The sequence below is a fragment of the Pristis pectinata genome, chromosome 14 (genome assembly GCF_009764475.1).
Source record: "Pristis pectinata isolate sPriPec2 chromosome 14, sPriPec2.1.pri, whole genome shotgun sequence".
In the NCBI taxonomy this organism is placed as follows: domain Eukaryota; kingdom Metazoa; phylum Chordata; class Chondrichthyes; order Rhinopristiformes; family Pristidae; genus Pristis; species Pristis pectinata.
In genome coordinates this window covers 47,024,745-47,039,226 of record NC_067418.1, presented here as the reverse complement: position 1 = coordinate 47,039,226, position 14,482 = coordinate 47,024,745, and the positions used below count along the sequence as shown (strand labels likewise).

General features: G+C 47.5%; 1 protein-coding gene across 4 annotated transcripts in view; it reads left to right on the top strand.

Moving 5' to 3' along the window:
* The window catches only part of LOC127577830 (tetraspanin-18-like), a 184,746-nt gene extending 171,395 nt beyond the window's left edge, over positions 1-13,351 (top strand). For all 4 annotated transcript variants that reach the window (XM_052029419.1, XM_052029420.1, XM_052029418.1 and 1 more), the window contains 3 exons: positions 7,351-7,530; positions 10,536-10,619; positions 13,078-13,351. In XM_052029419.1, coding sequence (XP_051885379.1) covers positions 7,351-7,530; positions 10,536-10,619; positions 13,078-13,122 — 309 coding nt within the window. In that variant the 3' untranslated portion in view covers positions 13,123-13,351. The remainder of the gene's footprint in view (positions 1-7,350; positions 7,531-10,535; positions 10,620-13,077) is intronic.
* The last annotated feature ends 1,131 nt before the right edge of the window (positions 13,352-14,482 follow it).

Below are 14,482 nucleotides of genomic sequence, written 5' to 3'. Positions count from 1 at the left end.
CTTAACAAATTTGGTCCCATATAAGCCCCTTGCACTAAGGCAATCTCAGTCAGTATTGGGAAAGTTAAAATCCCCCACTGCTATAACCCTATTGCTCTATAATGTGCTTACATGTTCCCCTAATTCCTGCTGATTATTGGGAGGCCTACAGTATAACCCTAGCATCGTGATTGCCCCTCTCTTACTTCGTTCTACCCATATGACCTCATTGGATGATCTCTCCAGGATATCCTCTCTAAGTACAGTCATTATGTTCTCCCTCATCAATAGTGCAACTCTCTCTCACCTCTTTTGCGTTCCTCTCTGTCACATCCGAAGCTTCTAGATCCTTCTACAATGTTGTTGCAATGGCAATAACATCATAATTTCAAGTGCTGACCCATGCTCTCAGCTCATCTGACTTACCCCTGAGACTTTTTGCATTAATGCGTATGCAGCTGAGCCTGCCAGCCCTCCCCACAGCCCTCCCCTCTGTCTGCTCTGCCCACTGGACTTGGTTGCTTTAGCCTCTACTTTTCTAACCCACCCGTTGCACTAATACGATGCTTCCCACCCTGCCCGCCAAATTAGCTTAAACCCTTCCGAGAAGCATGAGCCCAACTCCTTGCAAGGAAGTTGGTCCCCCTCCAGTTTAGCTGCAACCTGTCCTTGTACAGGTCCCACCTACCCAGAAGCGATTCCAGTGATCCAAGTACCTGAAGCGCTCCCTCCTGCACCAGCTCTTTAGCCACATGTTCCTCCTATTTCTACCGTCATTATCACGTGGTGCAGGGAGTAATCCTGAGATCACAACTCTGCTTTTTACCCTTCTGCTTAAGAAGGGATAAACAAAATCTTCTGCTCACCTCAACAGAGCCTTTTTTCTAAAATTCTCCACACAGCCACAGAAGAACTTATTGAACAAACCTGTGACTTAGGAGCATTTTACTTAGGATAAGAAGATGCTTTTACTTTCAGACATAATCCCATCAATCATGGGGATTAATTGTGGTCCATGTGGGAACCAAGGTGCCAGAGGGTTGGAAAGAGCATCGATTGTGGGTTGCATGAGGATCAGTTAGTGCAGAAATTCTTAAATTAAACAGAGGAAAACTATTTTCACTTCTCAGTGAATCAGTTAAGGGCAAAAAATTTGGGATGGTCACTGAAAGCATGATGGGAGAGTTTAGATTAGATTAGTTTATTGTCATAAACACCAGGGTGCAATGAAATTCCTTGCTCGCATGAAGCTCACAGAGTGAACAGGACACGTCGTAATAATAAATACAGCAATAAATCCAGTGACAAGCACAAAACAGCCGAGTGGTGCAGGTTACAGTGCAGTCTGAAGTAGTGCAAAAAGAAATGCTAAAGTGACAATAATGGAATAATCGAGAGAGGTAGAGTTAAGAGTACGAGAACGTGATTGTTGTCCTGACACCATACACGAGGTTTGTGACCCCTTTCCTGTTCTCCATCTCACCACTGTTGTTGATCCGGCTGCTAACAGCGCTACCATCGGCGAACTTAAAGATTGAGTTGGTGCTCTGACTGGCCACGCAGTCATGGGTGTACAGGGAGTAGAGCGGGGACTGAGCACATTACCCTGGGGAAGCACCAGCATTGAGGGTCAGGGCGGATGAAAGGTTATAGACAATTCTGACCGACTGAGGTCTGCTGGTCAGTTTAGGAGATGTTTTAATGGCCTGAATCGGGATGAGAATCAGAATCAGGTTTATTATCACTGACGTGAAATTTGTTGTTTTGCAGCAGCGGTACAGTGCAAAGACATAAAATTACTGTAAATTATGAAAATAAATAAATAGTGCAAAAGAAAAGGAATAACGAGGCAGTGTTCATGGGTTCATGGACCGTTCAGAAATCTGATGGCGGAGGGGAAGAAGCTGTTCCTGAAGCATTGAGTGGGGGTCTTCAGGCCCCTGCATACCATTCATGCAGATCAATTCATTACAGAGTGCATTGAGGTAGTATAGGGTAAAAACCATAACAGAATATCGAGTTAAGTGTCACAGCTACAGAGGAAGTGCAGTGCAGGTAGACAATAAGGTGCAAAGTCATAACAAGGTAGATTGTGAGGTCAAGAGTCCATCTCATCGTATAAGGGAACCGTTATCACAGTGGGATAGAAGCTGTCCTTGAGCCTGGTGGTACGTGCCCTCAGGCTCCTGTATCTTCTGCCTGATGGGAGAGGAGAGAAGAGAGAATGACCCGGCTGGGTGGGGTCTTTGATTATGCTGGCTGCTTCACCAAGGCAGCGAGAGTCCAAGGAGGGGAGGCTGGTTTCCGTGACATGCTGGGCTGTGTCCACAACTCTCTGCAGTTTCTTGTAGTCCCAGGCAGAGCAGTTCTTAACATTTTTTGGGCCAGTATCACCATTTCCTGCTAATTAGCCATTTGCACTTTACCCAACACAGTTCAGAAGAGGGTGAAATCCAGTTTCTGTGTCCTCAGTGTGTGGGTCTCTGACAAAAGAGAGTAAAATGTAATTTCTCTCTTTGAATATAGGGATTGGAATGGGGAGACTACTTAGCCCCTTGATCCTGTAATATCATGGCTGACCTGTGACCCAACCCCATGAGGCTGCCTTTTCCCCATATCCCTCAATACCTGATTAACAAAATTGCATGAAACGGATTTAAAATGAAGAATTTTCCCAGGAGCAATATCATTTTCAGAAGTGAGCTCTAAATTTGCACCGTGCTCTCTGTGCTTCATGCCCGCCTGTGGTTTTGCTCAGTGTTCCTCGTTTTAGATTCCTCAGTTGCAGAAAGAGCTTCTCTCTATTTAACATTGTCCTTTCCCCTTAATATCTTGAGGACTTCAATCAAAACAATCCTTAATTTCCTAAATTCTTACAATTTTACTTTCGGCAGTCTCTTTGAAGTACAGTTGTCCCTCTGGTAAATTTGTGCCAGACTTGTGTTGACATCCATTGGTCACACTTTGTCTTGTTATTTTAATCCATCACTAACGCGATGTAATTTAGTGTTTCCATCCGCAGCGCCAATAATGCTATATACTTCTGTGCCTTGAGCAAGTTTGTGACTTTCTAAATCGTTCATGTAGGGTTTGGTCGGGATCACGTAGATGCCACGGCCAAGAAAGCTCACCAGCGCCTCTACTTCCTCAGGAGGCTAAAGAAAATTGGTTTGTCCCCTTTGACCCTCACCAACTTTTACCAATGCACCAGAAAAAGCATCCTATCACGGCTTTGTACGGCAACTGCTCTGCCCAGGACCACAAGAAACTGCAGAGAGTTGTGGACACAGCCCAGCGCATCACGGACACCAGCCTCCCCCCCCCCTTGGACTGTCTTTACCTCTCATTATCTTGGTGAAGCAGCCAGCATAATCAAAGACCCCACCCACCCGGGACATTCTCTCTCCTCTCCTCTTCCATCGGGTAGATACAGGAGCCTGAGGGCACGTACCGCCAGACTTAAGGACAGCTTCTACCCCACTGTGATAAGACTATTGAACGGTTCTCTTATACGATTAGATGGACTATGACCTCACGATCTACCTTGTTGTGACCTTGCACCTTATTGCACTGCACTTTCTCTGTAGCTGTGACACTTTACTCTGTATTGTTACTGTTTTTACCTGTACTACGTCAATGCACTCTGTACTGACTCAATGTAACTGCACTGTGTAATGAATTGACCTGTATGATCGGTTTGCAAGACAAGTATTTCACTGTACCCCGGTACAAGTGACAATGATAAACCAATACTAATAGCTGTGGCATCACAGGTAGACAGGACGGTGAAGCAGATTTTTGGCACACTGGCCTTCATCAGTCAGGGCACTGAGTATCGGAGTTGGGATGTTATGTTGCAGTTGTACAAGGCACTGGTGAGGCCGCGCTTGGAGGATTGTGTTCAGTTTTGCTCACCCTGCTGTAGGAAAGATGCCATTACACTGGAAAGGATGCAGAAAAGATTTACGAGGATGTTACCAGGGCTTGAGGGACTGAGTTATGAGAGAGGATGGGCAGGCTAGGACTTTATTCCTTGGAACGTAGGGGTGACCTTATAGGGGCACAGATAGGGTGAATGCACACAGTCTTTTCCCCAGAGTTGGGGAATCAAGAACTAGAGGGCAAAGGTTTAAGATGAGAGGGGAGAGATTTAATAGGAACCTGAGGGGCTACTTCTTCACCCAGGGGGAGGTCAGTATATGGAATGAGCTGCCAGAGGAAGTGGTTGAGGCAGGTACATTAACAACATTTAAAAGGTACTTGGACAGGTACATGGACTAATGGGATTAATTTAGATGGGAATCTAGGTTGGCATGGACCAGTTGGGCCGAAAGGCCTGTTTCCACGCTGTATGACTCTGTGACCTGCTCATTACCCCTACGGTTTATCTTCAGGCACACGGCCTATTTTCTAGTGGGGTTCTGAGTGATTCCCCCATACTCTACTGGATAGGACACACTTCAAGCTGTTGCACACGGCTTCTGCATTGATCTGGAAGGGGTCACATCTACGGAAGTTCATTGCCGTGAACATTTTAAACAACCATTGGTAATACAGTCCTTTCCCTGGCTCTGGGGCACTAGATATGGCTGCAGATTTTTGTTTCTTGCCAAGCTTCAGGAATGAGAATTACCTTCTGAATGCCGGGTGAAGACACGGCCTCCAGGTGGGAGCTGTCCCTCTTCCTCCCAGTCTCGTAGTGGTCTACGAGAATACCCACTAGATCCATGAACGAAGGGATCACGTATCGGCCTTGAAATCAGAGAAGTGTCTGACGGCTGCCGTCGCACCACTCCCTCTGAACTTCTGCGACTCGAAACAGCAAAGGAAACAGCAAACTCTTGCGGGGTTGCGACCATAGCCGGGAGACAGGGTAGCACAGTGGCAGAGCGAGCCAGGTTATAGGGTTCAATGTAGATTTCAATCCTGACCTTCAGCAATGTCTGGAGTTTGCACATTCTCCCTGTGACCGCACGAAATCCCCACCTGCTTCAGTTTCCTCCCACGTCCCAAAACTGTACAGGTCGGTGGGTTAATTGGCCACTGCAAATGGCATCTAGTGAGTCTGGGTATGTGGGGAGAATAAAATGGGATTAGCGTAGGATGGCCAGCATGGACTTGGTGGGCCGAAGGGCCTGTTTCCATGCTGTGCAACCCTATGGCTGTATGGGAGATCTACCAGCAGTGAAGCTGTAGGTGGTTAATGGTGCTGGTGGGACTGTCCTTCTTGCAGCATTGTGGGCAGAGGCAAGAGAGGCATAGACCGGTGTGCTGAACGCAAAGTTCAGAGCAGAGCATCGAGTCAGCAGTCCAAGCCGTTTGACGTTGGCATTGGTAATTGGTTTATTATTGTCACATGTACCGAGATATAGTGAAAAGCTTTTGCTTTGCATGCCATCCAGGCAGATCATCTCATACATAAGTACAGAATGTACGTAAGCATGAAAAGTAAAACAGAATGCACAACACAGAATGCCCCGCAAGGCTGTGTCCTCAGCCCCCTACTCTACTCCCTGTACACTCATAGCTGTGTGGCCACATTCTGCTCCAACTCCATCTACACGTTCGCAGGTGACACCACCGTGTGGGCTGGATCTCAAACAATGACAAGGTGGAGCACAGGAAAGAGACAGAGAGCCCAGTGACATGGTGTCATGACAACGAACTTTCCCTCAAGGTCAGCAAAATAAAAGAGCTGGTCATTGACTTTTGGAAGAGGGCAGAGCACACGCCGCTGTCTGTGTCAATGGTGCTGAGGTGCAGATGGTTGAGAGCTTCAAGTTACGAGGTATAAACGTCACCAATAGTTTGCCCTGGTCCAACCATGTAGATGCCATTGGCCAAGAAAGCTCACCAGTGCCTCTACTTCCTCAGAAGGCTAAGAAAATTTGGCATGTCCCCAGTGTTACTTGGTATGGCAACTGGTCTGCCTGAGACCACAAGAAATTGCAGAGAGTTGTGGACACAGCCAGTCTATCACAGAAACCAGCCTCCCCTCCATGGACTCCCCTCTGCTGCCTCGGGAAAGCAGCCAACATAATCAAGGACCCCTCCCACCCTGGTCATTCTCTCTTCTCCCCCCTCCCATCGGGCAGAAGATACAAAAGCCTGAAAGCACGTATCACCAGGCTCAAGGGCAGCTTCTATCCCGCTGTTATTTGACTCTTGAACGGACCTCTTGTGCAATAAAGACAAACTCTACCTCATCGTGGCCCCTGCACCTTATTGTCTGCCTGCACTACACCTTCTCTGTAACTGTAACACTATATTCTGCATTCTGTTTTGCTTTTCCCTTTGTACTACCTCAATGTACTTATGTTTGGAATGGTCTGTGTTGCAGTTACAGAGAAAGTGCAGTGCAGGTGGACAAATAAAGTGCAAGGGACACAACAAGGGAGATTGGGAGTTCAAGCGTTCACCTTTTGGTGTATGAGAGGTCTGTTCAAGACAGTGGGACAGATGCAGTCCTTGAGAATGGTGGTTCATGCTCTCAGGCTTTTGTACTTTCTGCCATCAGGACCTGGCTGTTCTATAAGGGCATCATCTGCAGATAGAACATAGAACATTACAGCACAGTACAGGCCCTTCAGCCCACGATGTTGTGCCGACCTATATAGACCTAGTCCACGATCAATCTAACCCTTCCCTCCTACACAGCCCATAGACCTCTATTTTTCCTACATCCATGTGCCTATCTGAGAGTCTTACGTTCTCCCTGTGTCTGTGTGGGTTTCCTCCGGGTGCTCCGGTTTCCTCCCACATTCCGAAGGCGTACTGTTTAGGAAGTGGTGGGCGTGCTATGTTGGCGCCGGAAGTGTGGCGACACTTGCGGGCTGCCCCCCAGAACACTCTACACAAAAGATGCATTTCACTGTGTGTTTCGATGTACACGTGACTAATAAAGACATCTCATCTTTTAAATGTTCCTATTGTATCAGCCTCTACCACCACCCCCGGCAGTGCATTTCCAGGCACCCACCACTCCCTGTGTGAAAAACCCACCTCTGACATCTCCCCTAAACTTTTCTCCACTCACCTTAAATGGATGTCCTCTGATATTGGTCATTGCTGCCCTGGGAAAAAGCTGCTGGCTGTCCACTCTATCTGTTCCTCTCATAAATCTTATACACCTCTATCAAGTTACCTCTCATCCTGCATCACTCCAAAGAGAAGGCTCGCTCAGCCTTTCCCCATAAGACATGCTCTCCAATCCAGGCAGCATCGTGGTAAATCTCGTCTGCACCCTCTCTAAAGCTTCCAAATCCTTCCTATAATGAGGCGACCAGAACTGAACACATGCACTAACACCTTCAACGAAATGCCCTTCAGCTTGGCCTATGTAACCAATTATCACATGTTTGTTTCACTTAGTTTAACTGCTGTGGAGTGAATGGGCCAAATGATTTCCATAGTGCCGTAAATTTCGTTTTACTCAACCCTGCCTACGAGGTGCCGGAGGCTTGTTGCAAACGACACAAGGCCGCAAAGAGTGAGGATGTACTGAACATACAGGAGTGCACCACTGCTGAAAGTAAATTCATCAACAGTCAGGTATGGGAAACATTTCTTCAGGTCCTTATCAACATCAAACAATACTCACTGCTTTTGCAATATGGTAAATCACAAGATCACAAAATCACAAGACAAAGGAGCAGAAGTAGGCCATTTGGCCCATCCAGTCTGCTCCGCTACCTCACCGTGAGCTAAACTATTCTCCCAGCTAGCCCCAATTCCCGGCCTTTTCCCCATATCCCTTGATACCTTGACTAATTAGATACCTATCAATCTCCTCCTTAAACCCCCCCAATGATCGGGCCTCCACAGCTGTACATGGCAACGAATTCCATAAATCCACGACCTTCTGGCTAAAGAAATTCCTCCTCATTTCTGTTCTAAATGGGTACCCTCTAATTCTAAGACTGTGCTCTCTAGTCCTGGACTCACCCACCAAGGGAAACAACTTCGCCACATCTACTCTGTCCAGTCCTTTCAACATTCGAAATGTTTCTATGAGGTCCCCTCTCATTCTTCTGTGCTCCAATGAGTACAGCCCAAGAGCCGACAATCGCTCATCGTATGTAAGCCCTTTCATTCCGGGAATCATCCTCGTAAATCTTCTCTGAACCCTCTCCAACATCAGTATATCTTTCCTAAGATAAGGGGCCCAAAACTGCACACAGTATTCCAAATGAGATCTCACCAGTGCCCCATAGAGCCTCATCAACATATCCTTTTATACGTTATACCTCTCGAAATGAATGCCAACATAGCATTTGCTTTTCTTACCGTTGATCCAACCTGGTGGTTAACCTTCAGGGTATCTTGCACGAGGACCCCCAAGTCCCTTTGCACTTCTGTATTTTGAATTTTCTCCCCATCTAGATAATAATCTGCCCGTTTAGAGGGATATGGGCCAAACGTGGGCAAGTAGGACTGGGTTAGGTGGACACCTTGGTTAGAATGGACGGGTTGGGCCAAAGAATCTGATTCTGTGCTTTATGACTCCATGACTCAATAAGCTGGAACTGTTCTTAATGTCAACGTTTGCTAACGTAATTAGAACTGAAGTAGTAAGAAGAAATATCCTAATGTTTATGTGCCAGTAATCCTTTATTTAACAAAACATAAAATGAAACACAGGTAGTTCCGCTATAGCATAATAGTTACATTTCTAAGAAACCTCACATTATAGAAAGTCCCATTATAGAAGAACAGGCTGTAGTTGCCTACAAGGCTCAAATTTAAACAGGTTTTTCCGATCGAGATCACGATCACACTATAACCAACGCAGCCTGCATGGTGCCAATAGCTTTCCCTAATCCATCAATCACAGAATCTTAGAGTTATCGGGTAATCCTTGGAGGGGAGAAGGCTGAAGGAGGGCTTGATTGAGGTGTACAAAATTACGAGAGGCATAAACAGGGTAGATAGTGAGTAACAGTGATATCGGTGACCAGAGGACATACGTTTAAGACAGGGGTTCGGAAATTTAAATGGGATTTGTGGAAGATTTTTTTTCACCCAGAGGTTGGTTGGAACCTGCAGCACCTGGCTGAGAAGGTATTAGAGGCAGGGACTTTCACAACACTTAAGAAGCACCTGAATGAGTGCTTGAATTGTCAAAGCATAGGAGACTGCAAACCTAGTGCTGGAAAATAGAGTTGGTGGAGCTATCTCCCTAATGACTGGCATTGATACAGTGGGACAAAGGGCCTGTTTCCGTGCTATGTGACTCTATGATTCTATGACCCCAGGTCATTAATAAAGCCAAGCACCTTTCCCTCCTTCCTTCTCTGTGGGATTGTGAGTTTAACAAAATCATCTCAAGGACAGGTGATTACCAGTCCTGGGTCATGAGACTCCATGATGGTTCAGAAGAGGGAGATCCCTGGGAAAATTAAATATGCCCATCACTGTTGCCCCTTAGGTTCCTATTAAATCTCACCCCTCTCATCTTAAAGCTATGCCCTCTCGTTCTCGATTCCACAATCCTGGGGAAAAGGCTGTGTGCATTCATCCTGTTTATACCCCTCATGATTTTATACATCTCTACAAAGGTCATCCCTCAATCTCCTACGCTCCAAAAAATAAAGTCCTAGCCTCCCCAACCTCTCCCTATAACTCAGTCCCGGGATGGAAGAATAGAAACCAGAAGCCAAGTCAATGGATGTTTCCAGGAAAGGGTAAGAGTGGGAATGTCAGCGATACAGCCCTCGGGCGTTGGGTGAGAAACAAGTCCCGAGCGGGTCTTGATCCCACAGATCCCACAATAAGGGAGGCTCGGAAAGGAACTATGGCGACATCTTTTATTTGGAAGAGGCAAGCAGAGTCAGTGAAGTCGCTCAGCTGTGGAATCACGAAATGATCATTTTCAGTTCCGGCACTCGAGACGGCTGCTCCAAACCGTATCCAGCCCCAGCACCACACACACATTTATAAAGGGAGGAGGGGATGTGGAGGACTGGCCACACCCCCCGTCCTGTAGGCTCTTAATCACTGTTGGTGGGCAGCAGATTAGTGTCTAGGAAGAGACTACTGTCATTTCCTCTGCAGCTGGCATGAGGTATTGGTATTGGAATTGGTTTATTATTGTCACATGTACCGAGGTACAGTGAAAAACTTGTCTTGCATACCGTTCGTACAGATCAATTCATTACACAGTGCATTGAGGTAGTACAGGGTAAAAACAATAACAGAATACAGAGTAAAGTGTCACAGCTACAGAGGAAGTGCAGTGCAGGTAGACAGTAAGGTGCAAGGTCAAACAAGGTAGATTGTGACGTCAAGAGTCCATCTCATCTTATAAGGGAACTGTTCAATAGTCTTATCATCGTGGGATAGAGGCTGTCCTTGAGCCTGTGGAGGTAGGGTACGTAGAAAAAAGCTGCTGGGCTGTTTACTGTGGCAAATCCATCCCAATGAATAGCTACAGAGGAGAACTCTCTTATTCTGCCCCTAGGTGTGCATTAGTGCCAAAGGATAGAAACTAGCTGGAACTTCAATAAGTTCCCATTCGCCATCACTGACATCGAAACACGCTTTCTTTTTCCTTTCAGGGCTGCTTTGATCTACTCGCACCCAAAATGGAGCAGATTCTTTACCTGACAGGAGGTCTGTCCATTTGGATCTTAATAATCGAGGTAATTTCATGATTCCACACCGATTAATCCCAGCAATATGTTAACACAGGAGCCTGAAGATCCACAGCTCAAGGTTCAACAACAGCTTCTTCCCCACTGCCATCGGGTTCTTGAACCGGCCTGAGAAACCCCAACACTACCTCGGACTATACTTCGTTATCTCTCTCTCTCAACTTGCATTGGCGTCGTTGTGTGCATTTTGTTGTTTGTTTCTGCGCGTGTGTAAGTTATGTATAATTGATGTTAAAGTTAATTTACATCTGTCACGTTTGTAGTGCTGCTGCAAAGAGCTAATTTTCATGGCATTTATACCCTGGGTGTGTATATGCCCATGACAACAGTGAACTTGAACTTGACGTCCAATGTGCAAAACTGTCCCAAGTAACCGACCACCTTATTTTCTCTTTCTCACCTCCAACCCCCCCCCCCCCCCTTTCTTCTCAGTGACGTGCAAAGAGTTTAGACCAAGCCCGGGAGATGAAAGAGGCAGTGAATCCTCCCCCATCCCCCAATCCCCATCCCTCATCCCCTCCTGATGCAGGGTCGACCCAAAACATCCACCATCCCTTCCCCTCCACAGACGCTGCCTGACCTGCTGAGTTCCTCTAGCAGCTTGCTTCTCGCCTCCTCCTCCTCCTCCTCCTGTATAGAGCTGTGACTCCACTCAACTTGTGTGGAGTCCTTTACAAAGCCATGACCATCCATCCTCACCCTTGTCTATGGTGTAACGTGCAACCTGTGAACTCCCTTCCCACCCCTCACGCTCTCTGTTATCAGCCACCCTTTACTGAGCGATAATCGTCCTGTGCAGTATTAAGCTGTGATCATCCCCCCCACCCTGATCATTCCCCCACCCATGCATAGACACACACCCAAGTATAACATGTCCTGACTCCTGCATTAATCAAGGCCAATCTGATTGTATCCTCTGCCTACATGTAGTAAACTTTCACCTCCATGCTTACCAAGTATTTATCTCCCTCTACCTTAAAAATATTCAAAGAATCTGCTTCCATTGCCTGCTGAAGAAGAGTTCCAAAGACTCACGCCCTGTTTGAGGAGAGCCCTTCCCTCGTCTCTGCTGTCAATGGCTTAACTAGTGACCCCTAGTCCTAGATTCTCCCAAATCCAGCCTGTCAGGGCCTCTCAGGATCGTACAAGGCCTCTCTCATGTTTCTAAGCCTATCCTGTCTAACCTTTCCTCATAAGGCAATCGCCCTTTCCAGTATCAATCTGGTAAACTGCCCCCAACACATCATTGTCTTTCCCTAAGTAAGGAGACCAAAATTGTAGTCTACTCCAGATGTGGTCTCAACAATGACTGAACTGAAGTATAACCTCCCTACTTTTGTATTCTACTCCCCTTGCAATGAACAAGAACATTCTGTTAGCTTTCCTCATTACGTACAGTACTTGCATCACCAGCCTTTCGTTGACCATGTACTCGGGCACTCAGATCCCTCTGGATCTCAGAGCGGTGCATTCTCTCACCATTCAGATATACACCGTTCTTTAGGCCAAAGTTTCTAACTTTCCCTCTTTAGGCTGCATTTTGCCAGATCCGTGTCCAGTCACAACCTATCTCTATCCCTTTGTAGCCTCCTCCTGCCCTCAGGATTTACTTTCCCACTTACTTCTTTGTCAACAGCAAATTTAACAACCATACCTTTGGTGCTATCATCCAAGTCACTTATAGCTTGAAATCACAAACCACCACGTTCAAGGACAGCTTGTAACCCTCTGTTATAGACTCTTCAGAGGACCTCTCGTACGGTAACGATGAAATCTTGTCCTCCCGATCTACCTCGTCATGGCTGTTGCATCTTATTGTCTGCCTGCTCTGCACTTTCTCTGTGGCTGTAATGCTGCCTTCTACATTCTGTTTTTGCTTTTCCCTCTGTACTACCTCGATGTACTTAGGTTTGGGAATGATCTGTATGGATAGCATGCGAAACAAAATCTTTCACTGTATCTCGGTACACGTGACAATAATAAACCAATTATAAACTTGTGGCCCCAACACCAATCCCTGTGGATATACCAGCATCAACCAGACCAAGACCCAATTATGTTTCCCATTAGCCAGCCAATCTTCTACCGGGTCACAGAGTTACTTCTGATGCTATTATGTCCACAGTCACCTTTGACGTGATACTTTATCAGACGCCTTCAGGAAATCTGAGTAAAGTATGTGGAGTGACTGTGACTGATTTCCCTCCCTCCCCGACTTGACCTCTGAAAAGCCAATGAATTTTTTATGTCCATGTGGCAGAGCTGAATGGGCTTCAACTTTACACCCCCTATGGCATCTCCAACAGTGCTGTGCTGCACTGGAGTATCAGCCTTGACTTTGTCCTCAGATCTCCAGACTGAGACTTGGAGATCTGACAATCGATAAAAGTGTACATGTAGCAAAAAAAGAAAAAAAAAATAACCCATTTTCTCTCTCTGTTTTCAGATCTGTGTGATGATCTTTGCAATCTGGCTGTTCCAACGAGCGTAGATGAGTTTACCTGGCCCAGCTGTGCTGAGTGAGACCCTGGACTGTGTTACATATTTGACACTGATGGATACAGACAGCAGCTTGCTCCCACCTCAGGGACTGGATTCCCTGGGCTACAGCACTTCAATGGGACGGGCACTTCAACCAACCACCTAATTGTGAGATTATTAATTGAGAGCACGAAGCAAGAGAGGGCTGGACCGGGAACTTCACTGGAAGCAGTGAACAGCCTTTTCTTGTGGACCAATGGAAGGGGGGTAAGGGGGGGGGGGGGGGGGGGGGGGGGGGGGGGGGGGGGGTGGGGGAGGGGGGGATTAATTGTGCAGAGATATGTAGCTGACCTAATGTGCTCACAATATTGACTGGATTAATATACAAGAGGAAAATCTCTCTCGCAGTATTGATTCTTGATATTTCTCAGAATTTATGTGATTTGCTTTATGCTCTGTGGCTTTTGTAATGAGGTGGATAGTTTATAATTTGACACGTTTGTGTAAGGTTTTGCTCCTCGGTTGGGAGCTTCTGTTACCTTGAGGTGGGAGGAGGAGGTTGAACAGTGAACTGCCCCCTCCACTATCTTCTTCTGCAGTCCACACAACCGCACAGGAGATATGAGGTCAGTGTGTCTCCTCTTGGGCTGGAAGCCAGAGCAGATAGAGTCCAGGAGTGGGAAAGCAGACAGGTGGGGGGGGGGGGTGTTGGGGGGGGTGGGGGGGGTGGGAGGGGCGGTGGTGAGGGAGCAAGCAGATTCTCATTGGTCTGGGGAGAGAGATAAGCAGATCAGGTTTCCTTCAGAGTGGACAGTGAGGGAAGGGGAGCGAACAATCGGGTGCCCGTGTTTGGCGAGGTACACTGAGACAGACCTTGAGGGACCAGACGGGGGGGGGGGGGGGGGTTCCCAGATCAGCTGCCTGTGGGTCGGGGAGGAGCTGACAGAGTGCCCTGTGTTGGGGCGGCAGACCGCAGATCCCGAACTTGGAGGAGCTGACCCTTGGGAGGAGGAGGAGGGGAAGGGGGCAGGAGGGGAGGGGGAGACGCAAACAGGAGCTGAGAGGCGTTCCCAGCTCTGTGTGTGGGGGTGGGGGTGGGGGAGGGGGTGGGAGAGTGCAGGCATGGGTATCCTTGGTCTGGGGGAAGAGAGGGGGCAGACATGGGACTCCTTGGTCTGGCAAGGGGGCAGAATGGGGGCCTTTGGTCTGGGGAGTGGGGGCAGAATGGGAGTCGGTCTGGGGAGTGGGGGCAGAATAGGGGTGGGTCTGAAGAGTGGGGGCAGAATGGGGGGTCTGGGGAGTGGGGGCAGAGTGGGGGTCTTTGGTCTGGAGAGAGGGGGCAGAATGAGGGTCTTTGGTCTGGGGAGTGG